A 27,950-nucleotide genomic window follows, 5' to 3' on the forward strand; every position below is an offset into this window, starting at 1 on the left:
GGGTGTACACACAGAGACAATCCACGGCTTACGCACAACGCATCCAACTCGTAAGCTGAAGACGGAGTGGAGCGCATATACAATTACAAACACAACAATGCACAAGGAAAGTCTCCGTCCACTCAATAACAAAAGCCTGAGTGGGACGGAGCGGAAAGAATGGCTCGAATATGAACCAAACAACGAAAACGGGGCGTGAGGGACAAAGTCGAAAATGCGGAAACGTGTGTAAGGCACCAGGGAAAAAGGAGAAGCGGGACGGGAGTAGGGAGACTGAGTATCGAGAACAGGATAGATCGGGAAAAGTCGAGTAAAGGGAAGGGATACCGGGAATCCTACGGGGAATCAAGGACAAGTACCACAGGCTCAGGAATCGGAGGAACAAACGGGAACCCGAAGGCAGACCGGGACCAAGAACGCTACGGGAACCTCACAAAGCAGGACGCTGAGTAAAGGGGGCATGGTCACTAACCAAGCAGTAAGCCAAGCAACGATTCGCGGGTGAGACTCCCTTTTCAGTTAGTTAGGGAGCGTCTCAAAATTCGGAAACACAATGCAGCATGCTACTTAGGGAATGTCACAAAAGACCTCATGGAGTTCAATAGATAATGCGGAAAGGAGAACTCCGATTTAGCCCTGGGGAATCTACGTTGAATACTTATTTATGTGGTCAAATCCGACCACCCCTAACACCTGACACAACATACACTGAACATCATAGCAGGTGCAATGGATAAAACATGTGCCAGATGCGGGAGAGAATATGCAGATTTTCTACATTTGCCAGATGCGGGAGAGAATATGCAGATTTTCTACACATGGTGAGATGCGGAACCATAGTCACATTCTGGGGCAAGTTCACTAAAGACCTTAAGAGCGCAACGGGGCTCCCACACATAGGAGAGCTGGCCAGGTGCATGTTGGGCCAGGCCCTAAGCCCTCGCCCCGCAATTCAGTCACTAGGATCATAGACCTGGGTCTCATAGTTGGCAAGAGAAAAGTAGTGATGCATTGGAAGGACCACCCCACATCAGGTGGAGGATGTAATTTACGAAAGGAGAAATTAGCACTGCGCTATGAGGAAATAGAGGGCTCCACTGGCTGAGGAAGGATTGAGCACTTCCTAGACGTCCTCATGGAGAGATGAAGATGGGAGCTCCAGTTCCCCTGACAAGAGTGACACACCTGAACAGGCACCAACAGCGAATGCACATGTGATCGGATACACTAAACATGAAGATGAACCCATGCAGGGGAAGAGAGTATGGAAAAAGGATGCCTCGATGGCAGCGTTCACTGTTATAAGTTTGATTTCATTTTGTTACCAATTCTGCTGGACACCATACTACACATACCGATGTGCTGCTGGTAAACTGAATGAAGATTAGACTAAGCATGCCTAACAAATATATGTGAACAAGTGACTAACAAGCGATCCTTTCAGGTTATGACACTATTCAATGATGCTGGAAGTATCACTAGAAAAGATTGTAAAATGTAATAAAAGCTACTTAAAGAAAATAATAATAATCACACCAGGATCTAAAGCATGTAGAGCTGGCTTTTATAACCTTCCTATTTGCAAGGTGGTTTTGTTTTTCTCTTATGTGGAGGGCTAGGTAGTTCCAAAATTTGCTGTGTTGGACTCGGAAAGAACCCTCTTCCTGTCATGATTTGGTGGAGTGTGACACTTCAATATATATTTGCATCAGACATTTATGAATGGACCAAATGTAGTATTGAGTTGATGAAAGGATGACTTGCTTCTGCATAGAGTGTACAGATGGGGCTAGCACCAGATGCAAGAATCAACACAAAATGTTCCATCCTTTTAAAAACCATGTTCATTTACTTTCTGCACCTACCTTTCTTTGTCATACCCATGCCATATTTTCCTTTTCTATCTATTTACGCCACCCACTCTGTTTATTTAAATTATTTATTCATTTCTTGTTCTAAATTTTTTGTTGTAAATTTCCCTGTCACTTTTTAGGCTGGTCCCTGCATTTGTACATCACTTTTTGATGTTAAATGTCCATCTACTTTTATGTGTATATATGGGTGTTAAGAAAATTGAAAAAAAGCAAAGTTCATTCGAAGGTAGCATTAGGTTCTCTGCTATAAAGGCTTACTGCTGTTGAAAATGCCCTCGAGAAGCAGTGGTGAAGATGGTATCATTTAGTGTTTTGAAAAATGGTCCAATTATATCCTCCTCTTCCCTCCACAGGAATTAGACACCGCACACTAACTCGGTGGGAGAAATGGTGAAAAACATGGGAATCAGTGCTTTTGTACCATTTGCTGCATGTTTTACCTTGCATATAAACTGGATAATTTAAGCATCTGAGTAAAATCCTACTAGAGCTGTCAACTTCTATTTATGGTCCCATTTACAGCACCAACCCTCGTGCATTAACGGGTCTCTGTGCTTAGATTCATATGGTTAGCATTAGAATGCAGATATGCTTTGAACTTGAAAATTGAGAGGCATTTTAAAAATCAGAGACCATCACTAGCAATGAGGTCGTTAAAACGTCATTACCATAGTCCTGTTGAAAATGCATACAGAATTTGGTTGTTCATAATAAAACTGTGAACACAATGGTGTACCCCTTCTACTTTCATTGCTACAATTTTTATAATCTATGTTTTTTGTAGAGAACGTCAGGAAGCAGATGGGCAGATGAAAGAACTTCAGGACCAGCTCGAAGCGGAACAGTATTTCTCAGTATGTATTGCTTTTGTTTTTGAAAAATAATTGGGATTTGCTTCGAATCAAGTATCGGGTTTGGCTAACCACCTTTTTATTTAAAGTAAATTAAGTTATAAAACACCATGAAACCCACAGAGTATGTGAAACGTAAATTGTGGTTTTTCAAACAGAAGCCTAACTGACTCCTCTTTGACATGAGTGTTTAAGGTTTTGCAAATTTGTCCCTACAGCGGGATTTTATGAGGTGAAGCCTTGCTAGAGGGACAGAAATGTTAATAAAAATCTGATGGTGGTTGAAAATTGAGTTTCTTGTCCTTTCCCCTTTCAATTTGTGTGTTCTGCATCTTGTATGCGATTTGTCATCTGTATTGATTGGAATCGCATAAAAGATAAACATGTTTCTTAATTGGCTAGAAAAGGGGCCACCAAGCTTTTCAGTACAAGGGCTGCATTGTATATTTTACAAATATTCGTGGGCCGAAAAAAATTAGAGTTACTACCCACCCCAAATCAAATACTTTTTGTCCCGCCTCTCTTCGCTACCCAGTCCTGTTTGCCAGTACCCCTCACTACTCTTCTCATGACCCCTACCACTCTTCCCTCTGTATTTACTCTCCATCAATCCCCATCCATCATTTGTCCATAGCCCCTTATGACATTCCCTATCCACTTCCCCATCTCCTTCATTTAGCTGTCTTCTCAACTTTTAACTCTACTTTTGGTCTTCTTCAGTTCACCCCTGGCACTCTCCACTTACCACTGCATCATTCCCATCCCCCGTACTTGTCCTTTCTATCAACCTCCAACCACCTTAACTACTCTCTGCTTCAGTCTTCCTCCACTCTTACACCAACAGCCTCCCATCACATGTATCACTCCCCCCACCTTGCATCCACCACTATCCCTTCCCATCCACCACTCTCCTTTTCCCTTGTATACAATTGCTCTTCGCAGGTTTTTCAGTCACTCCCCACTTACCTTTCATTGCTGTGATCACAAAGTACATCCTCGTCATGTCGGCTACAGGGCCAGGGAAGCCGCATCCGGGCACACAGATACCATGTCCTTTGGAGCTAGCAGCTTCTTGGTCTTTAGGGCCAACACCACCTTCAAGCAGCAGCTCCCATGCACCAACACAGTGGATATCCCAAGAATAATGAGGCCCCATGGAAAAAATATTGCGGGACCTCTAATATCATAGCTACGCATTTCAAACCCACTTAAACATAAACGTGAACTCCAAGCTCTTGATTTTTAATGATTGTTCCGCTTTCTGCAGTAGTCAATGACATGAAAGCCTACCAGGATGCAGTGTTGGACTAGCCTTTTGGGCAGCTTAGGACTCAAATGGTCAAGCTTAAAGAGGCCAGTGTGTTGAATGTTGGTTCTTTGGTTCATATCAGGGCTAATATATATAGCCTACACACTGACCTTTTCAAGCTGGCCCCCCTGGCAGTACCAGATTGCTTGAAAAACCTCACTAATCTGCAGGGAGTGAGGGACAAAAGTGGCCCATTCCCTCCAAAGCCCACTTTTTTTCTCCCCTCTGCCTCCGCCCCTCCACCCCCTTTCCCCATCTCACCCCATGTTGAAACAGATTTTCCGGTATAGCACTTAATGATTTCACTGCTTGAAAATAGTTTTTCCTACCAGGGCTACAGTTTCTGACCCAACCTTTTTCTCTTACTTAGATGATCACTTGAAATGTACTTGCGACTAAACCCAAGGCATCGCATTTGCATTATTTTACAGCCAGTTGATTTAAATAGAGGCATTATATGACTTTCAGTTGAGCAGTGCAATGGTAAAACTGTAAATGTACGTTTTCTTTTTCATCTTTGTCTGTAGACGTTATACAAGACACAGGTTCGAGAACTGAAGGAAGAGTGTGAAGAGAAGGCCAAAATTTGCAAAGAAATCCAGCAAAAGGTTCAAGAATTACAAGATGAGAGGTGCGGCAGTGTTGCATAGACATTAAGTGCAAGTGTTTGTGAGCCTATACAAATTATATCTGATGGTCACGGTGTGTATCTTTTGGTCCTGCAGGGATTCCTTGGCTGCTCAGCTGGAGATCACCTTGACAAAAGCAGACTCTGAGCAGCTGGCTCGCTCCATTGCTGAAGAGCAGTACTCTGACCTGGAGAAGGAAAAGATTATGAAAGAGCTAGAAATTAAAGAAATGATGGCCAGGCACAAGCAGGAGCTTGCAGAGAAAGATGCTACTATTGGTTCGGTAAGAAGACTGTTAACCACAGTGGATAGATAATGCTTGTTTAGAATTATGATCTTTTTCCTATTCATTCATTCGTAAACCTAGTGTTTTAAAAACTAGGTAATCCTATAATTAATATTCTGAAAACAAGTTTAAATATTCTCCCTTTCTTTAGATAGACTATACATCTTGTAACTTAATACCCTAAATGACCTGATACACATTGTGGTTAGTGGTCCCTTGAAATTAGTAGGAATAGAGTATCCTCTCTTCTACTAACTTGCACAGAAAGGGCAACCAGGTTTACAGAAATGCTGTTTACATTCAAAGTTGGGATCAAGGTCCAAAAAATAGGGCAGTGTGAACATTATTGTCCTCTTCTGGGAACCTTCTACGTGTTGAAGTTTTCTTGTGGAAACAAGTACAGGTCAGCCTTCCTGGAAGATGTTATGTGATGTTAATTGACCTATGAGCACAACTGATTCTTAGACAGGTGTCCTCTGCTAAGGTAACAAGCATTTGCAATGCAATAGGTCTCGCATTAGGAAAGTGTGAGCTATTGGTATTGTAAATGAATTTTTTTTTTGTGTTGGCTTTGAAAATATATAAATTAATAGCATTGTTATTCACAAAGCCAATAGCTTACACTTTCCTAATGCGAGTCCTATTGGCTATGGCAATGCTTGTTGGTAGCAAGCAAGGACAGTGGTGGTGTGATGCTGAGTGATGATGTGTTTAGACTGAGTGATGTGGTGTATTAGAGTGATGTGGTGGTGTCCCAGAGTGATGTGGTGGTGCCCCTGAGTGATGTGGTGGTGCCCCTGAGTGATGTGGTGGTGCCCCTGAGTGATGTGGTGGTGCCCCTGAGTGATGTGGTGGTGCCCCTGAGTGATGTGGTGGTGCCCCTGAGTGATGTGGTGGTGCCCCTGAGTGATGTGGTGGTGCCCCAGAGTGATGTGGTGGTATCCCAGAGTGATGTGGTGGTGTCCCAGAGTGATGTGGTGGTGTCCCACAGTGATGTGGTGGTGTCCCCGAATGATTAGGTTAGAGAAAGTTAAGAATATTGCATGTGAGAAAGGAACACATACTGTATGGGAAATAGGGAGGTATAGTGTATGGGAGATAGGACAGCCTAAGAAATGAGGCATCATGTATGAGGCAAATTCAGGGAGACAGTAAAAAACTGGAAGGCTGCTCATTTTTGGAGAAAGAAGGTCTGGTTGAATGGGAGAAGACTCCAGACTGTATGGGAGTAAGGAAGTTAGGTTGTATGGGATAATGTATGATAGAATGCATGTGTTAAAGGGGGATACAGTGTATGCAAAATAAAATATTTGTATGGAAGACAAATAGACTAATGGAGAAAGGAGAGCAGATTCTGGGAGAAGTTATGACAGACGGCACGACCTAAAAACTGTTTATGGTAGAACAGAAGGCAGAGACTAAGGGGAAAGTTGCACCCTACTGCATGGAAGAAAGGATGAGAGACCATGAAAGAAGCAACAGTAGACCTTATGACAGAACAAAAAGCAGTGTGTATCGGGGAACAGGAAATAGAAAGAAGGGGTTATGGGAGAAAGGGACGCAGCAAGCAAGAGTAAAAGTAAGACAGAGAGCATGAGAGAAAGAAAAGCCGACATGGGAAAAAGGAAAGCAGAGAGCAAGGAAGAAGGGAAGGCAGAGTTCATGTGAGAGAGTAAGGCAGACAGAATGGAACAAGCATTGGAAATGCAATAGGTCTCGCAGCATTAGAGTTAGTGCTTTTAGAATTGTTTATGGGTTTTTTTTGTAAATCTTTAGCATTTTTGTTTCCTGTAGCCAATGCTAAAGAATTACAAAAAAAAAAAAGCCATAAACGTTTCTAAAAGCTCTAACTCAAATGCTCCGAGACCTATTGCACTGTGTGAGGGTGAGGGGTTGAGGGTGAGGGTGAGTGAGGGGTTGAGGGTGAGTGAGGGTGAGGGGTTGAGGGTGAGTGAGAGTGAGGGTGAGGGGTTGATGTTGAGGGTGAGGGGTTGAGGGTGAGTGAGGAGGAGTGAGAGTGCAAGAAAGTTGCAGTTTGGCTTTGAAACGGATCTGAGAGGTGTCTGCGTGATAAATGAATGATGCATAGGAATGGACAGAATGGAAATGTGTTTCGAGGACGTGCTCGGGGTGTGCATACTGGAAGCAGGGTGATGGATTCGAGGCTATGAGCGAGGGTGATGCCGAGCTCACCTCAAGGTGAGGGGGAGGGGCCAGGGCAGAAAGTAGGGAGGGGAGGTGTAAGTCGGCAAAGTCACACGGATCGAACAAACGATGAGTAAGGGAAGAATTGTTAAATAGGTTTAAAATGGAACAGGAAAAAAGAAACAAACTGGGGAAGGAAAGAAACGGAATCTGAAAGGAAAGAGAAAAAGAATAAAGGAAAGAGCAGAGGGAAAATAAAGAGCGAGGAAGCGAAATGGACGGAAAGGAAAGAAGGCTGAAACAGGCAGAGAAGGGGAGGGGGGAGGAGAAATCCAGAATAAAGGAAAGAGCAGAGGGAAAATAAAGAGCGAGGAAGCGAAATGGACGGAAAGGAAAGAAGGCTGAAACAGGCAGAGAAGGGGAGGGGGGAGGAAAAATGCGACACGGCGGGCAGGGGAGGGGGCGGAGCGGGGAGAGGGTGTGAAAGCAGCAGGGTCCCAACAGCTGCTGCTTCTCCTGACCCTGGGCAAACCGCCGAGTACAATTCCCTGAAAAAAAGCTTCATCAAGGTACCATGCGTGTATCCCATAGGCATGCGCAACATGAAATACTGATCGCTTGAGCACAGCATGATTCGAGGGAGGAGGCTACACTGTGATGAACTACTCTTTCAGACAAGCGCGCAAATATACTTTACTCTTTTGCACCTGCGCACAGCTTAAGACACTGCTCACCTAGCCCTGTATGGACGGAATATAAGTGGACAGGGCCCCGAGGTTTAATTTAATATAAACTCGAGACTCCAGTGAAGTAAAATGTAACTGTTAAAAACATTATGCGAGGTGAGCTTACCTTCCCAAAACACGAAATTTTAAACTGTAAAGGGTACTCTGTGGTAGCGTTACACAAAATACACTTTTATTTTTAATGAAGAGTACAAATTATTTTATGTTGCAAGGATAATACCGCTGTTTAGCCAATACTCAATAATTAAGTTGCGATCATTCAATACCAGATAAGCCCTTTCCATGCGACGCGACATGGCAGGCAGGGGAGGGGGCGGAGCGGGGGTGTGGGAGGAGTGCGGGAACAGACGGCGAGGGGAGGAGAGTAGGAGGAGGAGAGTAGGGGAGGCACGGCCTAGCGGCCGTGCAAGGAGAGTAGGAGGAGGAGGGGGGAGGAGAGTAGGGAGGCACGGCCTAGCGGCCGTGCAATCAAAAAGTGAGGGGGCGGGAGAGTAGGCAAGGCAGGCGGCTGGGGGCATGTGGACGCACTTTTAAGCTCAATGCGCATGCGCATTGAGCTTAAAAGTCACGGGCACTGCAAGGATTCGCCACGATTCCTTGCAAGTTGGACAAAGAGTGGATAAGCCCCCATAGTCTTGCTTGCTCGATGCGCATGCGCATCGACAGGCGAGACCTAAAAAGGGAAGGCTGACAGTATGGGAGAAAGGGTAAAGGAAGCTAGAAAGCATGGCAGAAAGGAAGGCTGAGATCGTGGGTGACAGCAAGGCAGACATGGGAAAAGGAAGGTGAAGGGCATGGGGGAAAGGGAAGCAGAGTGAGAGGGAAAAACGAAGGCAGAGTGCATGGGAAAAATGAAGGACAGCAAGAGAGAAAGGATGGGAGAGTGCATGGGAGAAAGGAAGGCAGAGATCATGGGAGAAGAAAAGCAGAGGGCATGAGAAACTTGGGGCACAGTGCACAGAAAAGAATGTAAGGTAGACTAGGAGAAAGGAAGCAAACGTGATCACATAAAGCAAAGAGCGTATGTGAAAAAAGAAGGAATCTTATGTGACATGCACTGGCCATAATCCGCATTCCAAAGCCCTCTTGGCAGGATTTTCTGGTGCCCCTCTATATCTCTCGCATAGCGATTGCTTACGCAATAGCTAGGCTCGACCTAAAAAGGAAGGAGTAACTGATGAAAAATAGGGGCACACTATTGGGTATAGAGCCAAGGTATTAAGGCCTTCCTAAATAACAGCAGATCTTGGGTCTTGCACAATGTAAGGGATGTGAGTTCCATAAATGGGCTGCTCTTACTGAGAAAGTTCTGCCCCCAGCTGTTTGCGCTTAAGACAGTCACCGGGTGAGCATCAGTTGGAGTGCAATCTGAGAGGAAATATAGTGTACACATTTGTGTTGGAGGTAAGTGGGAGACAGTCCAATAGAAGAGACTATATACACAGCAGATGGATTTGCAGCAAATCCTCTTTGGCTCCGGCAATGAACCCAAGGCTGCAGAGAAGATAGGGAGGCAGACATATCACCAATTTTACTTGGACATTTTGAATCCACTGTTGCCTTTTTAAAAGGCCAATGAGAGAACCCGGAACTAAAGAATTAAAGCAGCCCAGTCTACTCAAATTGGTCGACTGGACCAGACAGAAACACTCTTGAAAAGTAAACTCTCAGCTCCTGGGTCACATTAGTTATCTGATTCATAGAAATGGACACCCACTTTAAGGTTCTCTATTATGAATGGGATAAGTGAGCACACAGTTAACATGCCTGCATAGTATAGAATTGTTGCAATTTTGAAATGGAGGTTTTCTGTCCCACTTCAGTATTCACTACTCTTTATTGGACATCCAAATCGAGTTCCTGCTCAATTAGTATTTATTAGTTGGGCACTTTGCAACTTTTGTAATAAGACCCTTTAAAGCGGCAGGGCTTTGAGCATCCCACTCACTACTAAGGAATATGCTTGTTGCATCAGATGCAGAAATTGTGCTGCAACCAGTATCTTATACGTCCGGCTCAAATTGTACAGAAAAATCTTGTGACATTTCATCTGTCAAAAAATGGGTAGATGTATTTGTTTCTTTAACTGTAAGCATTTTTCATACATTTCTTCTTTCCATACTTATTTCTCTGTGGCCAATACGTCATGTGCCGTAGTTGCAGTGTTTGCATTTTCTGTTTGTCTAGTGCTTTCTAGAATCCCTAAAAATGAATACATTTTGTGTAGATTTGGACAGCCATGCCTGCATCTTCCACAGTGATGCTTGACCATAATCTCCTTTGGAGAAAGGGCTTGAAATCAACCTAACCATGCCAGCTTTGAGGGTGCAGGTGTTGTGCTAGCATTCGTACTTACTTCATAAACACATTTAGCATCAACCTGCTGAAGATTTGACATCTTCTCTGATGTTTAAGCCATCTAACCGTTGCAAAAGGCCTCAGAAATTTAACGCTCTGAAGCGCAACCTTTCATATTCTCAAGGTCTAATAACTGAAATTCTTGTAGCTTGTGAAAACAAGTTTCCAATTGCTTAGTAACTATTTGGAATAACAGTCCTCTACCATTGTCAAAGCGTCATTTTAGGTGTAAACACTACTTGAGTTTCTTTTCTCAAAGTTTTTTTTTATTATAATACTTTTTATTAACAAACATCAGCATTACAATCACATTACAGAGGAGGGATGAATCTGTCATCATGACTACAATAGGCAATAGGTATCATAACCGAATATAGCCCGGAAAGTCTAGGGCAAAGGGGGATCTTCGTTGCATGTAGCAAGGGGAGGTTGACATATATTCCCCCGATAGGCATTCCACAAAGCCCATATTCGAGTCCAATTCTTAGGGCACCCTGGGGACACATACACAGTTTTCTCCCGGAACATTGACCAGTCCAAGTCTTTCTCCCAGTCTCGCACTGTAGGCGGGAGTAGCGCCCCCCCCCCCCCCCCCTCAACCCCCCCCGCCTCTGAGCAATGTTTCTCTTGGCAATCATAAACCCCAATGTAGCCCACTGTGTCGTGTAGGTAGTAAGATTAGTTGGTTCCCATATATTTAATAAGCATCTACGGGCTTTTAGGCGAAGATGTGTGGACAAGACTGCATTAATGGTGTCGTGTATGAGACGCCAGTAAGATTGTATAGATTCGCTTTCCCAAATTCTATGCATAAAGGTGGCCTCCTGACCACACCCCTGTCTGCACTCACCCCGTCCAAACTCCCCATCGGTACCAGCTGAGGTACAGTCACATACACCCTATCGAGGATCTTAAGCTGGACCAGTCGGAGGCGAGCAGGTATCGCAACTACCCTGGGCGAGGAAACTGCATCTTGCCATTCCTCGTTGTCCATCTCAATACCATCTTTGGACCATTTCTCTCGAAGTGCGTGAAGAGGGTCTGGCATGTTATTGATGACTTTTTTGTATATCTGCGAGATAGTCCTATCTGGGATGTGACCATCTAAAACTCTATCTTCCAGTGGGGAGGATTCGGGAGGAGCAGTTCCACGCTGCAAGCAGGAGCCCAGGGCGTGCCTAACATGTGTGTAGCGGAAGAACTCCGAATCAGCCAAGTCAAATTGCTTCTGCAGTGCTGAGAATGGTTTAACGTCTGTCCCACTAGTCACCAATGCGTGAGAGGCTTATTAGGTCCCATTTGTGAAACCCCTCACTTTTCCACAAACTACCCAGCAGTTCCGAGTCCCATAGTGGTGTCACAAGTGAGTCTTCGGTCCCAACCCAGGCTCTTAGATGCTGCGTGCCACACTGGTACAGAGTGGTTGGTGGGGCCTGTAAGTGGAAATTGTCGCGGTTTGGAATAAAGGGCTCTATTGTAGTTCCCACCAGAAAGCAACCATCTGTCCATGCTATAGCCTGCATCCTCGGGTCGGGCATACATACCGTTGTTAATCGAGGCTAGGTGAGCTGCCCAATAATACTTTTTAATGTTGGGGAGGTTAATACCACCATCGTACCATTTCTCAAACTCTTTAATCTATTTAGATAGAACTGTCCTAACAGGGTTTACTGTAAGTAAAGCAGTAGCTTAAACGACTTCAAGGTGCAGATGGAGAGTAGATAAGGGAAGGTAGGGATTACATGAGATTGGATTAGTATACAGAAGAAGACTCCATCCTGATAATATGTTGGCACAAGGCCCAGGTTGTAGTTAGGAGTGTAACCACAGAATACAACTACTATTTGTGCTAAACTTAACCACTTTGACATGTTTACTTTTAATGGTATGATAATGGATACTTTGAGAGTTCCCAGAGTGAATTTGAGGATCTGGTAGTCTGCATGGAAGGTGAGTGCCGGTTAAGGGAGAGATTTTTTAATCGCAGCACTCTGCGGATTAACCTCTTACAACTTTAACTAGGCTCTGCAGCGTCCCTCAATTGCTTAGAATTCTTTATCCTTCCATGGGCAGCGTCCTGCTGCTTCATTGAAGTTAAGAACCTTAAGCTTTTGTGTTTTCAGATGCCTGTATTGGGGCATTACTGATGCCAGAAACCTTTCTGCTTGCTGTATTGACTTCACATGTTTTGTTTTGGATTTAAGTTTGTAAGAGGTATCGCAATAGGATGATTGGTTGGTCCTTCCTCTTTAGGTTGAACATAGCCTTGTTTGATCAATTAACTTTTTGTAAACCATTTACTACGATCTGACATCATATTACGTTAATCAAATAAGGAGGTCCAGACCATGGGTCAACCACGAGTTAAATGCTTGGCACAAGTGAGAAACGGTCTAGGTGTGGAGCATACGGTTAGAATGGAAACTGTGGAGATGCTGCGCCCAGAATGGATCTCTTCAGGACATGACACTTTGCTTCAAGGCTTACCCATCCTTCCACAGTCAACATTTAATTACTTATAACTGCTTACATGCTTTCTCAGTTTTATCTTTCGTTACTTTTTCATCTGCTTCTTTTCTCTGAAAAAACTTTGAATTTTGTTCAGCACAATTATATCTTGCCTCTTTTATCACCTTAGTTGGAGGAAGCAAACCGAACCCTAACTAGCGACGTTGCCAATCTTGCAAACGAAAAGGAAGAACTTAACAATAAAGTTAAAGATCTCCAGGAAGGTGTGTATCCACTAGCACAGTTGCAATCTCCTTAGTAAAAGTAATTTTGGCATTAAATGTAATATTTGTATTGGTTCAATTAAATTTTTTTATTCGCTTTCAGAAATCCAGAGGCTTATGGAAGAAGAAGCAAACATAGGACTTTCTAAAGTGCAGCTGGAGAAGCAGCTGATTAATGAGAGAACTCTGAAAACACAGGTATAGCCCATCATTGCTTTCCCATTTTTCTTTTGTTTCAATAATTTATTAATCTTTACATGAGTACTCAAAGCAAGAACTCGTGTTGTGATATAAACGTGTTGTAAATTACATTTCATGTATTTAAGTTTTTCTAATATTGGACAGTTTCAAATTCTGTGCATAGTTTTTCCTTGCAGATCCATCCGACCCTTCTTGCCCATGCATGTAATCTAATCAGTCACACTCACAACAAGGGAACCCTACCTTCTAAGGAACCAGGGTGCATATTTATATAAAAAAACAATGGTTCCAGTAGAACAGATAAGAGTATATGTATTAAATACTGACCAATGTCAAATAATAGTGTGAAGGTTACTGAGGATGTAGGAAGGAGAAACAAAACTCATGACACCTAATGAATTACCATCAGTTGTTATTTTTGCAAGAATAAAAAAAGTATACAATAAAATACACTTTAGTGTACATGTAACAATGTGAATACTTTAGAAAAAAAGGGGCGTCCCAAGTGTAAAGTGTGAACCAAAGGAGTGGTTAAAGCACACAGAGGAGACAACACGTGACAATATGTGCACGGTTTCAACAGGGGTATATTTACAAGGGAATGGGAAAATGACCAAATACACAATATTCAATGATTTAAACAATGACTATTGAATTCATAGACATTGACTGAAAGGTTCATTCCCAATGGGCGTCGACGGCGTTTCGACCCTTTATAGGATGGAGGGTCTCATCAGGACAGGGACAATGTGGGACATCTGTAGGGGGTGAAAAAGGGGGAAAGTGAGCTCAGTGTATGGAAAAGTGAATTTACAAAAAGGACTTATTGTAGAAGACCTGGTACCTTTAATGAGACAATCAGGGGCTCATGGTGGAAAGGTGCCAACCATGCGTGAAAGGAAAAAATAAACGTTCTTACAGTGAACCCTGCTGGGTACTCTGGTACAGGGAAACAAAGAACGGAAAAGAATGTAGTCACTAATGATCAAGTTAGCAACACGCTGTATGGGGCTTTTAAAATTATGTACTCACCACTGTAAGTAGTTGGATAGAGCACAATGGAGTTAATCTTTTGTGGAACCAACACGCAATGCGTCCGTTTGTTGGATCGTACCCCTCGAGTGCTACAATGAGCACGAGTCCGGCGCTGACCAGGAAGATGCCTACAAGGTTTCACAGGGGTTAGATAAGGTTGTGCAGGAGAATACGCTGCATAACGGTTCCATGTGGAAAGGCGGCGCGTACCTGTTAGTCACCGCAATTAGCTTCCGTCCGAGTGAATCAAGGAACCGGCACTGTCAGACATCCAGGAAGTAAAGCGTGTGCGCAGGCAAAAATAGAAGAGAGCGGAGCGCTCGATCTTCTAAGCAAAAGGCAAAAGAGGTTGGCACCGAGTTATCGATGAGCCCACAGAGTGAAAGTAGGACCAGGCAATGGGAAACAGAATTACATACGGCGCATTTCTAGAGGACAATTTTTCTAAAGTCTTCACATTGTTACATGTACACTAAAGTGTATTTTATTGTATACTTTTTTATTCTTGCAAAAATAACAACTGATGGTAATTCATTAGGTGTCATAAGTTTTGTTTCTCCTTCCTACATCCTCAGTAACCTTCACACTATTATTTGACATTGGTCAGTATTTATTATATATACTCTTATCTGTTCCACTGGAACCATTGTTTTTTGATATAATCTAATCAGAGCCTTAAGCTGCACATAGTCTTGCCCTGTTTGTTATATTTCTGCAGTAGTCCTTCTTTCCGTTTTCAGATAAGGAATCTTCATCCCCTTTGATCATCAAATACAGCGGATCCCACCATTCACACCATGACCTTCCCATCTATTTAATTCTTGCTTAAATCCTGGCAGAATACTGTTTAACAGATCCTCCTTCCCCCTCAAAGCAAATATAATCTCTTCAATGAGACTTCGGCCAACTCCACTATATGTAATTAGCATTCACCAGTGTTTTCAGATTCTTTACCACTACCATCCTGAAACATGTATCCTATTTGTATCTTCCATTTGATCATACCACATTATTCTGTCTTGCCCCCCCTGTCATTCACTGTAATTTGATACTGTATGTCCACCATGCACTCATTGTTCCAAACACCGGCCAATATATCTCATATCACTTATCTCATTGACATTATGGAAACAAACAAGGGTTCACTATGGAAACTGCATCTGCCTGCCATCCTTAATTACAGCCCCCTCCTCTTTAGCTTCACCTTTATCTGATTTCATTATTCGAAGTCCACAAACACCACCATGTTACAAACCAAAGAAGAGCGTTGTAACTGTCTTATTACTGTTCTGTCACTTTTCCTTTTTGCCTTACAGTTCTCTGCTATGCCACATGCCTTCCTACTTGTCCGTCTACTCTCTCTCTCCCTCTCCCTTATGCTCAGTTGGCATACTTCTCCTATGAACAACGTTTATTTTTCTAGATAATTATTCACAAAATAAATAAAGATACATTTATGCTTGAAAACTCTCCGCTTTGCTGATAATTCTCTTCATTGGCTCTTGGAGGTGAACTGGATCAAAGATCCGTTTGGCAAAAAAGTATTTAACTAATCCATCCGTAAGTAATCTGTTGCCAGGATCACCCCCTGTATATTTTCGGTACTTTGGAAGTAAGGTCTAAGCCCTTCATAAAATAACCGTATTCGACCTCACATGAGATGCAGGATCTATCTTTTTTTGCTCAGTTTCCCACCATCTGGAATCAACTTTCACTGGCTAATAATAAGTCTTCTGTTTAGTAGCTATTTTTAAGAAAAATGTAGACTGCTCTGTTGGCTACATTTAATATCGGCTACAAGGGACCCTGAAAAGAAGTAAAATAGTAAATAAGAGTTCAGCTAAAATGTTCTTGCCATATTGTAGTCTAACCGTCGAGCAGTGCATGTAAATGGCGGCCAACAATGTGTCTCAATTTCTTATGAGTGCCTAGGCCCATCTAATCCTCCTGTGGATCACTCCACACCCGTCCATCTTATCTTTCTTGGGAAGCACAAGCAGAATACTTGCCTTGCAGGCATCATACTGATCTGATCCCATATTCAAACCAAATGATCGGACTCTCTTACTGCAATTCAGTAATGGACTGCCTGCTATAGTCAGAAAGCGGATTCTCTTTGCAACATAGAAAGAGTCTGAACGATTAGGAGAGTGCCATATTACAACAATTCATTTGACTGAGTCTATTTGTGGTGAAACATTCTCAGTTTCTCATCATTCAATTTTCATCAAAAGCTTGGGTTAATTCATTGTTTGCCCAGTCCCTGCAGTTCATGTCTACTTTCAAGATGGTGCTACTCTTTCTTTAGGATAGGAGCAGGGTTCACAAACTTGGAAAGTTTTCCATTATGTGCCGTGGGAATTTTCAGTGTTAGGAGAGATACTATAAGACTCCTAGAGCTTATCCCAAAGCACCTTTATTTACATCCTCCTCTAACCAAGAAAGAAGAAAAGAAACATTGACTGCAGCAAGCACAAATGCATGCAGTCTCCTATACCTGATATGCAAATGTGTGCCACTGTTTTGGGGGTCTGATTTACTAAAGGTGGCTACTTTAAGGCTAGTTTTAAACTACATCATACTAGCTCACCTTTTTAGTGTGCTGTTTAAATGTTGTGTATATGGTGTTAAATGCAGCCTCTAACATTTAGCTGTAGAAGTGTGTTGTAATGTTCACTTCTGTTGATTGGTACTGTGGTTTCCATTTTCATGCCTCAACTATCAACTTCATCCGGTGGTCAAGTTATCAGTTCCTCAGGGCTTTCTGTAAAGTGTACCTTAGGATCATTTATCTATTGTTATAGTACAGATAAAGAACTTTTGTGAATTTGTATTATGTAATAATACTCCAGTTCTGCATCCTAACAATCTGAATTAATTATTGCAGGCTGTGAACAAGTTGGCAGAGATCATGAACCGTAAGGATCCTATGCATAAACGTGGAGCAGACACCGACGTGCGGCGGAAGGAGAAGGAAAATAGGAAGCTCCAGTTGGACCTGAAGTCAGAGCGTGAAAAGTTAACACACCTGGTGATCAAGTATCAGAAGGAAATGAATGAGATGCAGGCTGTAAGGAGTTCATGAATATATGCCATTGCTTTAGTGTTCTTTTGTGAGAGTGTATGTTTTGTGTTACTTGTACATCTGCTACCTCGTGTCCGTTAAGCATTGTCCAGTTCATAATAAGTGCTCTGGAAAAGGATGTCAGACTCCTTTTTAAACAGAAAACAATTGTTATCAGAAGCATGGTGAAACCTGGGCAATGGAGTACACTGGAACTCTAAAACCAAACCAGAAATGCTGGTCTGTTTGACATAATAATGCTCACCTACCGGTTTCCTCTTTTCATGTTTTTTCATAGTATTTCTAGAGCATATAATGTGACTAAAGGAGCTTCTGCAGGATCTAGGCATCAAATAGGATCCAGTATTCGAAGAATATCTTGGGTAAGGACATCACCCAACCAGATAGTTGTAGGCAGAGCAGCAGAAACGGGGGGAAGTGGAGCAAAATAATAATTGAAATTGATGTTGACGGTCATACGCATTACATTTATTATTGCCATGCGTTTTGTAAAGAATTCTGGCAGTCTTTTATACCAGGCAATACCAGGCATGCAGCTTGTGACCAGGAAGTACTCTATGTAACTTATTCCTGGTGTCCTGAGCGTGTTTGTGAAAAGATGTTCAGCCTTCTTGTAATTGTGGCATGTGTGCATTACCAACTCCCCTACCTCCAGACGCTTGAGGAAGGATGGAAGACTGTCACTCCATGTAAGATGCTCTTTCAGACCTTCTGCCACATGTATGGTAAGGTGTATCGTTATAACAGCTAAGTAGAAAGAAATACATTTCTTTCTAGTGAGTCTTTTAAATGGCCTACTCAGGATGCAAAAATGTTTTTTGCCTTTTTTGGGTCACTAATGTCTAGCAGGGGCGGCCTTAGGCATGTGCAAGCTGTGCACCTGCACAGGGCCGCCAAACCTTAGGGCCGCCACTCCAATATATATCCTTAATATAATAATCCTCTGAGGATGGATACATATTTGCGTGGCGGCCCCTGGCAGGGATATGGCGGACTCCGGCTCTGTTCCACTTCCAAACACCCTGACCCGCCCATTTCACTGGCCTTCGCGCCTTCGTTCCTCCTGGTACCTGATTGGCTTCTTTTTTTCCCTTCCCACTCACTCACGTCATGCGTCACAATACCCTCCTCCTCCTAAATGTTATCGTTCTGAGACTAATTCGGAAGGGTAGGAGCAGCCGCAGGTACTGGTCATCTAACGCATTTTCTGGACGTTTTATTAAAAAACCTTCCTGAGCTCTGGGGGGCTCTGCCCCGCCCGGACCCCCTCTTCCGGGGCCCCTACCTACGCTCCCTGCCCAGGGCTGCCATGAGCCTAGAGCCGCCCCTGTGTCTAGTTAGCACCTGAAAAAAAACACCTGGTTTAAAACAGCATTCTTTGAAGAACAAAAAATGATGGTCTGGACATATGAGTAGCATTTATTTCTAAAACTAGAAAGGTGATCGAATGAGTTCTTAAATTAAGCCTAGACAATGTTAATAACTCTGTGCTACATTCCAGAGAGTTGTGTTTTTGCTCCCAAAAGCGAATGAAATCAATTGAGCTATTCTATTGTTAACCTTTCTGTTGTCTTAAAATATTCTTGGTATAATCATAGCATGCTCAAAATATACATTTTACATAGCGTCACAGTTTATTTTTTTATCTATTTGGATGCCTTTTTTTTTGTCAACTCTGTTTATTGGCGTTTGTGTTTTAAAAAAAATAGAAAACAATACAGCATTTCAGTAGGTGCGCCATTGCAGATAGTACGGTTCTTCAGCCGTGTCCGGCTTAAAATACATAATCATCATGACATAACTATGAGGCATTATAAGAGTACACGCAGGTAGCATGCACGGTGACCTTGGGCGCCTGAGTATGTCCGTAGCGTAAAGGAGTCAATGCGCCCTAGTCTTGTGTAAAGAGACAAATTATATATGCGTATAACAACTGCAAAAACTTTGCAACAAAACAGAAACAATTACCAAGAAGCAATAAACTGCAGCACTGTCACAGAAGTACATTACTGTTCATCCCCATACCCGGAGCCCCCTCCCCACTCTTCCCTCCCCTGCCCAACCTCCTTAGCCTACGTGTCTCAAGTGTGCTGCTGTCCCTACACATTTTCATGTTGTGCACCAGTCTGCGTGTCAGGTGTGTTGTCTACTTCGTGACCACTCGCTGCGTATGACTAGCCACCGTTCCCTCTTCGCTCGCGGCATTGTCTGCTGTCAGTAAAGCGTTGAGCATACGTTCCCAGTGTTTCGCCATGGGTACCCTGCGGAGTCCCACTGTTTCCTCCTTCCATATGGCAGTCCATTCTGCTCGGGCCCACGACTGTAGGGACAGAACCCATGCCTGCACACTTGGCGTAGTGCTCGCCTTCCACCTCCTAGTGAGGAGGCGTGTTGCTGTTACCATCCCCAAATCTAAGAAGCAGGATGATGCCTTGTCTTTAGGCGAGCGCCTAAAGTGATGCAAAAGGTATTCAGGCCAGTCGCAAGGGATGGTGCGGCCTGTGCACCGTGCAAGTAACACACTAACGTCCCGCCAGTAAGGGCAGTGCCACAAAAGATAAAGAAGATCTGCGTTCACCGTACCACATCTAGGGCAGGACGCGTCCGTCCTGTGAAAGTACTATTTATTAAGTCGGGGTGAGATAGGCCCTGTGAACTATATATACCTGTATTTGCCGGAAGCGCATATTTCTGGGGATGCGTACCGGACTTATAAGAATCTTTTCCCATTCTTTGTCCGCCAGTGCTCGCCCTAGGTCTCGCTCCCACTTTCCGCGGAGCGGGGTCAGGTCCAATTCTGTGTGCATCCGTAGAGATGCGGCAAAACACTTAATTAGATGCCTGCCTCTGCCCATGACATGCAGGTATTGTACGGTCAGGGGCTGCGCTGGCTCCTCCGAAATGTCGCCCCACCTAGCCGCCATGTGAGCAGTGAGCGAGCGATGCAAGAGGAACTCCCCAGGAGGGAGCCCAACATCCGTGACCAGGGTCTCATAAGGTACCAGTGCTCCATCTTGATACAAGTCGCCCAACGTATGGACATCCACTTCCCGCCACTGTTCCAGCATGCAGCGCCTGAGGACCCCCTCGCCTCCCAGTGAGCCCTCCAATGGCACCGCTGGTGCATTCGGGAGCACCGTTCTCGTGAGCTGCAGTGCCTTGCGAAAGCATCAGAATGCCACCGCCAGCAATAACTGGATGGGACGCACCGGCGCCGCTAGAGGGTGAAACAGTGCAGTGATCCGCTCCATAGTGTAGGGCGGTTCGTTCGTGGTGGTATCTTCTCTGCCCCTGTCCGCTAACCATCGGGCGATCCACTGCAGCTGCGCCGCCAGATAGAAATGCTCAAAGCAGGGAGCGGCCAATCCGCTTTTGTCCATGGGTAGAAATAGCTTCCCAATCGCCAGTCGATGGCGGGACGCTCCCCAAACAAAATCATGCAGGATCTTGTTAAGTTTGGAGAAAAAGGACACGGGCACAAATAAGGATCTATTTGGATGCCTTCATAGCTAAATTGAAAATGAACATCCATCAGTCGAACACAGACTTAACATTGTTTAGTACAAGGAGAGCTCAAACCATTTGAAGATTACGTTTCAGGGACTGCCATTCTTTAGACGATGTACCCCATTGTGTGCAATAAACACTAGGTGTGTGATTTGTTCTTCTGCTTCGACCAGCAATTGTGGTCATGTTTAGCTCAATCGTTTTATATTCTGCTAACTTTTCTCACTCATTTGTTTGTTAATCACGTTTTTTCTTTTGTCTGTAGTCTGCTACAGTTTTGTTTCAGATTGTTCATTTGTTGGTATTGATCTGCTTTTTAAAACTGTTTATTTGTGAGTATTGCTCTACGTTTTAAAATACTTTGTTGATCACTTTAGGCTTTTGTTTCAACACGTTATGCTTCTTGTTGGATACTTTCCATCTGCTATTTTTGAATACAGACAAGAAGTGCTGGTACATGTTGAGTGTTGCTTTTGTTTGTTATCATCCCTGACAAAACTGTGCAGTAATTATTGCTAAAATATCTTGTTTTTCAGCAAATAGCTGAGGAAAGCCAGGTACGGATTGAGCTGCAGATGGCTCTTGACAGCAAAGACAGTGATATTGAACAGCTTCGGTCACACATTGGCCTTGAAACCACCAGCATAGGAAGTGGACATGGGGATGCAGATGCTGATGACGGCTTCCCTGGTATGGTTCTCATCTTCTCCTCTGTGGGTGGAATGATTAGAAACTTTTGCAGAAATTCACAATACACAAAATATTTTGTGCAGGCAAACTTATTTATATTTAGATCTACTGTCCGATCACAAAGGTACTCCAATACTAATGACACTTTGTTGGATGATTCTGTTTTGCACCATAAAGCACCAAACGTTTTAGTGCAGAAAGCAGATGGCTAACAACCTTACATTTGACCCAGCCCATGAATATCCCATCTTAAAACTTCTGCAAAAAGATAACTGCAAAAAGTACAATACATAAGTATAAACTGCCAAAGTGTTCATCATACATGAATATAGCTGTATGGAAAAACCTACCCTTTTTGCATATCTAGATTCGTCGACTGGCTCCTTTTCAAACCTGTTGTAGGACCTGATAAATTAGCTATTTATTATCGTAAATCCAGACTTGTGGGCCTGTGGCAGGTGATGTTTTTGTTTCCATGTGTTTGCAGTTTGTTTTTTCAGTCTGTATTTTCACATCCTATAACCAGGATATTCTTTAATATTGGAATCAATGATATGTGCCGACACTGCCATTTGCATTTCAGTTGTGTCAGCTGGATAAGGAAATATTACTCGGTCTCCCCAAATTGCTACCAGCCTCACTGTCATGTAGAGGAGGCAAAAACCGTCTGAAAGCTTCCAAGCGAATTAAGGAGGGTCGCAATATCCCATTCACGGCCAGATACCGTTTAAACTGCAAACCCTTACACATAAGGTTAATACAGATGTCACATATTTAAGAGCTATATGTATAACCCTGTGTATTTCTTACGTTTACCATAGCACTTCTAACCCAACCATCCCAGATATGTAGTTAGGGACACAATATCAACATTAACTTGGTGACTTGTTTGGCACAAGATCCTAATTCAGATGAGAACATAAGTGTACCTTTAAACATACTGGATGGTGCTGATAACATAAATATGGTACATTTTACCTCATCATTCACATGGGCCAGAGTCCCTGCGTGATCCATTTTTGTCCAAGCAAGAGCATAGACATTCCTTTAGGTTTACACTTTACCAAGACCTCAAGTGCAAATACAGTTTTTAAGAGGAAATCTGATAGTAAATTTCATTTGTATCTAGATGTTGCGTGAGATTCAAGATGTAGTAAATGTATGAATGCACTTCTCTCTACTCATCCTATATATTACTGCAGTAGAGAATCTTCTATATGGATCTTAAGCAATGATTTTGTTACCTGAGCATTGTATTTTGAGTAAATGAAACTCAACAATTTGATGTAGTATAAAACCTGTATTATAAATGACTAATCTGTTGGTTCTTGCGTTGATAACTTCTTTGTCTGCACTTTTTCCCCATTGATCTATGCTACTGTTTCAGTTCGAATCACTCAGTCCCGGACTACGGAGTCCATGTCTTTCTCCTACCAGCGCTCCTCTACCTCTTACAGCATTGCCACTAAACCCTCCAGGTCTCACTTTCTTCTCGACCCTTACTCTGACTCAGACGAAGAGCCAGTGTCTTGTTCACATGATGAGCAAGATTCTCAAGTCCCTTCAGAGCCAGATAGTGCAGGTGACATGCCTGAAAATACTGTAGTGCACTGTGTGTTTTACGCTAAATGTCCATCCATTGCTAACACTGTTTTAATGCACGGTGTTGAAAGCACTGATGTCCCACCGCTAAAATGGACTTTGTAGTAAAGAATGATGCATGGATTGAGAATATTTTGTGTTATGAAAATGCTTGCTATTCAAAGTACCTTTATCCAGTCTTAGTGCAATAGACCACTTCTCTCTGGAGTCATAATTATCAACCACCCAAATTCAGAAAAAATCTAGCACAGTTTCCATGTAAAGAATTCTTCACACAAGATTCACATGTCAAACGTTTGTTTGCCACAAAGTAACTTCAACTTGCATGCCTAATTTGGAAGCTTCACATTATTTTATTTTTTCCAAATATTAGTTACCATGTAATACACATACACTGTCTACAATTTGAAATTTCTGTTCAGCTAAGACTATTGTACCCAAATATATAAATGACTTCCTTCATTCTGTTGCATGTGCCTCAAATACTTCCTAATTCCATGTGAAGTACTACACCAATGATAACCTGTTAGAAGTGTATTAAAACAGCTTGACTAAAGCACTGCACACTTGGGAACCTTGTTTAGTAATCCTTTCTTGATTAGCATTAGGCAACTGATTTTCTATCACACCCGACTAATAACAAGGAATGTTCTTTGACGTCATCTTTTAATTTCAGAACACATTTGAACAAGTCCTTTTATCTCCTTACTCTCCTGTAAATGTATCTAAAAGTAATTGTGGTCCAATGCAGAGGCTTTAAATAAGTATTTCGGTAACTGCCAAGAATAGTGTTTTAATGTGTTAGTTATTTGTAAATATTAAATGTTCATGGTGACCATTAGGGGTGGGCGGAATTTGCATAATCGCGTTACGCAAATCTCCGCAAAACGGTAAAAAATCTCTGAGAACACACAGAAATTCGGCGAACACGTGGAATTGCTTGTTCACGATGCTTTTTTACTGTTCGCAATTGCTGTTTATGTGCTCGGAAGGGAAATATCTTGCGAACACACATTTTGAGAACGCGAACAAGCAAAAAATTTCGCAAAGTCGCGGAACACAGAATTTTGGGCAATTTTAGGTTCTCAGCAGAACGCGAAATTACCCAAATTCCGCAAACAGAACGGAATTTACCGCCCAGGCCTAGTGACCATGCAACAATATTTAGACCACATAAACATGAAGGTTAAAATTCATTTAGTCTTTGATTGAAATCGCTTCAGAATTGGTGGCAACATTCATTTAAATATCCCTATGGCGAACATTATTCTTGGAAATGTTGGGATCAAAATTACCACAATCCAGCTGCTTTCTTTCTTTTTTATAGACACATTTTATTAGGGTTTGCAGACGTACAAGTTCAATATGACAGAGAAAATCTCTAAACACAAGAAAAATAACATAGGTTGCATATCGTTCCGTCCCTCCCCTCACATGCTCCAATCCAGCTACTTTCTAATATGTAGGCTGTTAGAATGTTATCTGGAAGTATGAAATAGAAGCTTTCTGTAGACTTCTTTTTAACTTAACTAAACATATTGTTTAGCTGAATGAGTTTTGTAGCTCTTCACTCATATTTTTCTAATGATGGTGCAAAGTGATTATAAGCTAAGACTTAGAGGGGCCAACATCCCATTCCATTTCAATCCCTAAACATTCTGATTACAAACCTCTACCTCACACTACTGCAGTCTTGAGGCAAACTAATGTCATCTATGCTAGAAGTAAATCATTATGTTAAACATTGTTTGACATTCCAATGTATTGGATTGGTATATCCTGGAATAGTACACATATCTGTTGAAATGGTCTATTTTTCCTCCAAGAGGAAAGAGGCAGATGAAGCTGTTTTTTTTATTTTTACAGTACGAAGGTTTAATTCGTCCTAAGGTGGTTTCTAATTTCCAAACTAGTGATGTTTTACCATGTGGTTATTTTTTTAATTATTAAAATTGCCCACAAAAACAGTAAGGTGTGGCCCTCTTTCAACAAGCAATTCTATTATGGAGTATTAACTGTTCACAATGTCATTTCAAGTTTAAAAAATATTTTTTTTTGTGATTGCAGTTGAATGGTCCCTCTTTTCTTTTTCATTTTTTTTTTCCAATCGAGAAATACTTTGTTGCAGGGAGTGACAAGTTTTCTGCCAACACCTCTGGAGTGTACGTAGTCCATTGAGCGTTAGGTATGCATTGATCATCCCTTACATGCCTTTTCAGGATCCCTGAATGCCCACAAGTACATTTTCTGAATGGAATAAGATTGAGCCTCCAAATATACACTGATGATGCCCAAATTCCCTTAAACTTATCCACTTGGAAAACGGTTCAAATAACCCAACAAACTATTATCTCGTATTTCGACTGCATGTTCCTCAGGCTGGAGAAGTGCCTCCTATATATGTTCATGAATGTATGAACATAACAGTATATTGTACCCCTGTAGTTCTGCTGGAAATCCGATGCAAACATTTAATAGTTAGGGATCCCAGGAGTGGTATATATATATATATATATATATATATATATATATATATATATATATATATATATATATATATATATATATATATTACCTACTGGCGGTCGCCAGTAGGTATATATAGTTAGGATTTTTTCTCTATGGGATTTTTGAAAATTCTATGTCTAATAACTTTGGCGTTTGTAGACGGAATTGGCTGAAATTTTCAGGAAAATGGAACATTTTGTTTCTGAGCAGCCCCTGACAATTTGGGGGGGGGTTTCATCAAGGGGGGGGGGCGAGAAAAAAGGGGGGTCCCAAAACGCGTTTTTCCCATGTTAATTTCCATAGGGCGGTTGGCCTCACTTTTAGCTCGAATGGCTGAATGGATTTGCACGAAACTTGGCAAAATTGTAGGGACTGTTAGCCCGATGTGCCTTTGCTAGGTCTCAATATATGTGCTCCAGTGGATTTTGAGTAATTTAGGTTCAAAAAAAGATATATATCTGGGCGGAGCCTAACCACACATCTGATCTGATTGGCTGTCAGCACTTCATCCAAGAAGTGTTGGCAGCCATCTTGGGACCAATATACATGATAGCACCTCATTAAAAAGCATTGTAGTTAATAGAGGGTTTTAGGACTTTAGTTACATTATAAATCATTTGTTGATGGTACCATACTCGTTTTAGGAATTGTGGTGGGTTCTAAGGTGATTTTACCATGTGAAAAAACCTTCTGCTGTGATATCATGAATATTGTTTGAAAGAAAACTAATATCTCATGATTTTCCCACAGTGGTTTGGAAGGGGATCTATAAGCTAAACTGAAAGCATATTTTCTGTAAATTCACATTATCTTTCTCAGTCATGTGAAAATGAAGTCTGACATTCTCAGTAAAACATGTACATCCAACAAGGACAGAGACTGTCAGTTGATTCCTTTGTGTTCTACTGCAGCCTCCTAGAGTGTTCTAAAGAACAACTAGAGCGCTAACAGTCCTACTTATTACAAAGGTATGGCACACCTGAAGCCATCTTGATTGGAATAAAGTGGTAACTCTTAAAACATTTAATTTAAAAAGAAACAACATGAGGGGGTATATTTTGCCATAGAAAGTATGATTAGTGCTGCAGAATGAAAAATTAGGGCACATTTTGAGTGACTTCTCAAATCCTTTTCTATTTCATTAAAACATTCTGACATGCAGTCTCCCAAAATGGCCACCAGAGACAAAAGAGCCCAAATGTATCCCAAATATCACCCAGATGTAGCCCAAGTATAGCCAATGACAGAATGTCCCAGAGTGTTCTAAAGAACAACTAGAGCGCTAACAGTCCTACTTATTACAAAGGTATAGCACACCTGGAGCCATCGTGATGGGAATAAAGTGGTAACTCTTAAAACATTTAATTTAAAAAGGAACAAAATGAGGGGGTATATTATGCAATAGAAGGTATTATTAGTGCTGCAGAAAGAAAAATTAGGGCACATTTTGAGTGACTTTTCAAATCCTCTTCTATTTCATTAAAAAATTCTGACATGCAGTCTCCCAAAATGGCCACCAGAGACAAAAGAGCCCAAATGTAGCCCAAATGTAGCCCAAATGTAGCCCAAATGTCACCCAGATGTAGCCCAATTATAGCCCAATGACAGAATGTCCCAGAGTGTTCTAAAGAACAACTAGAGCGCTAACAGTCCTACTTATTACAAAGGTATGGCACACCTGAAGCCATCTTGATTGGAATAAAGTGGTAACTCTTAAAACCTTTAATTTAAAAAGGAACAAAATAAGGGGGTATATTTTGCCATATGAATTATGATTAGTGCTGCAGAAAGAAAAATTAGGGCACATTTTGAGTGACTTTTCAAACCCTCTTCAATTTCATTAAAAAATTCTGACATACAGTCTCCCAAGATGGCCACCAGAGACAAAAGAGCCTAAATGTAGCCCAAATATCACCCAGATGTACCCCAAGTATAGCCCAATGACAGAATGTCCCAGAGTGTTCTAAAGAACAACTAGAGCGCTAACAGTCTTACTTATGACAAAAGTATGGCACACCAGAAGCCATCTTGATTGGAATGAAGTGGTAAGTCTGAAAACACTCAATTTAAAAAGGAACAACATGAGGGGGTTAATTTTGCCATAGAAAGTATGATTAGTGCTTCAGAAAGAAAAATTAGGGATCATTTTGAGTGACTTCTCAAATCCTCTTCTATTTCATTAAAACAATTCTGACATGCAGACTGAAACATGCACTTTGAATACCAGCAGCAGACGTCCCTGGTGAGCAGTAGCTTTACTACAGTGATCTAATGTGTAACTAGAGTGCTAACATTCACAATTTATGGCAAATGTGTGACACATCTGAATGCCTTCTTGATGGAACCAAAGTAAACAAGCATTGAAAATGCAATAGATCTCGCCCTCGTTTAA

General features: G+C 42.1%; 1 protein-coding gene across 3 annotated transcripts in view; it reads left to right on the forward strand.

Moving 5' to 3' along the window:
• The window catches only part of ROCK2 (Rho associated coiled-coil containing protein kinase 2), a 582,433-nt gene that overhangs the window by 474,391 nt on the left and 80,092 nt on the right, over positions 1-27,950 (forward strand). For 2 of the 3 annotated variants that reach the window (XM_086926333.1, XM_086926334.1), the window contains exons 20-26: positions 2,659-2,728; positions 4,562-4,665; positions 4,760-4,946; positions 12,837-12,930; positions 13,034-13,128; positions 17,054-17,236; positions 21,295-21,448. In XM_086926333.1, the coding sequence (XP_086782459.1) occupies positions 2,659-2,728; positions 4,562-4,665; positions 4,760-4,946; positions 12,837-12,930; positions 13,034-13,128; positions 17,054-17,236; positions 21,295-21,448 (887 nt within the window). Of the gene's footprint in view, positions 1-2,658; positions 2,729-4,561; positions 4,666-4,759; positions 4,947-12,836; positions 12,931-13,033; positions 13,129-17,053; positions 17,237-21,294; positions 21,449-22,835; positions 23,031-27,950 lie in introns of all 3 variants that reach the window. The other variant, XM_086926332.1, reaches the window with a different exon arrangement.

This window comes from Lissotriton vulgaris, chromosome 6 (genome assembly GCF_964263255.1).
Source record: "Lissotriton vulgaris chromosome 6, aLisVul1.2, whole genome shotgun sequence".
Classification (NCBI taxonomy): domain Eukaryota; kingdom Metazoa; phylum Chordata; class Amphibia; order Caudata; family Salamandridae; genus Lissotriton; species Lissotriton vulgaris.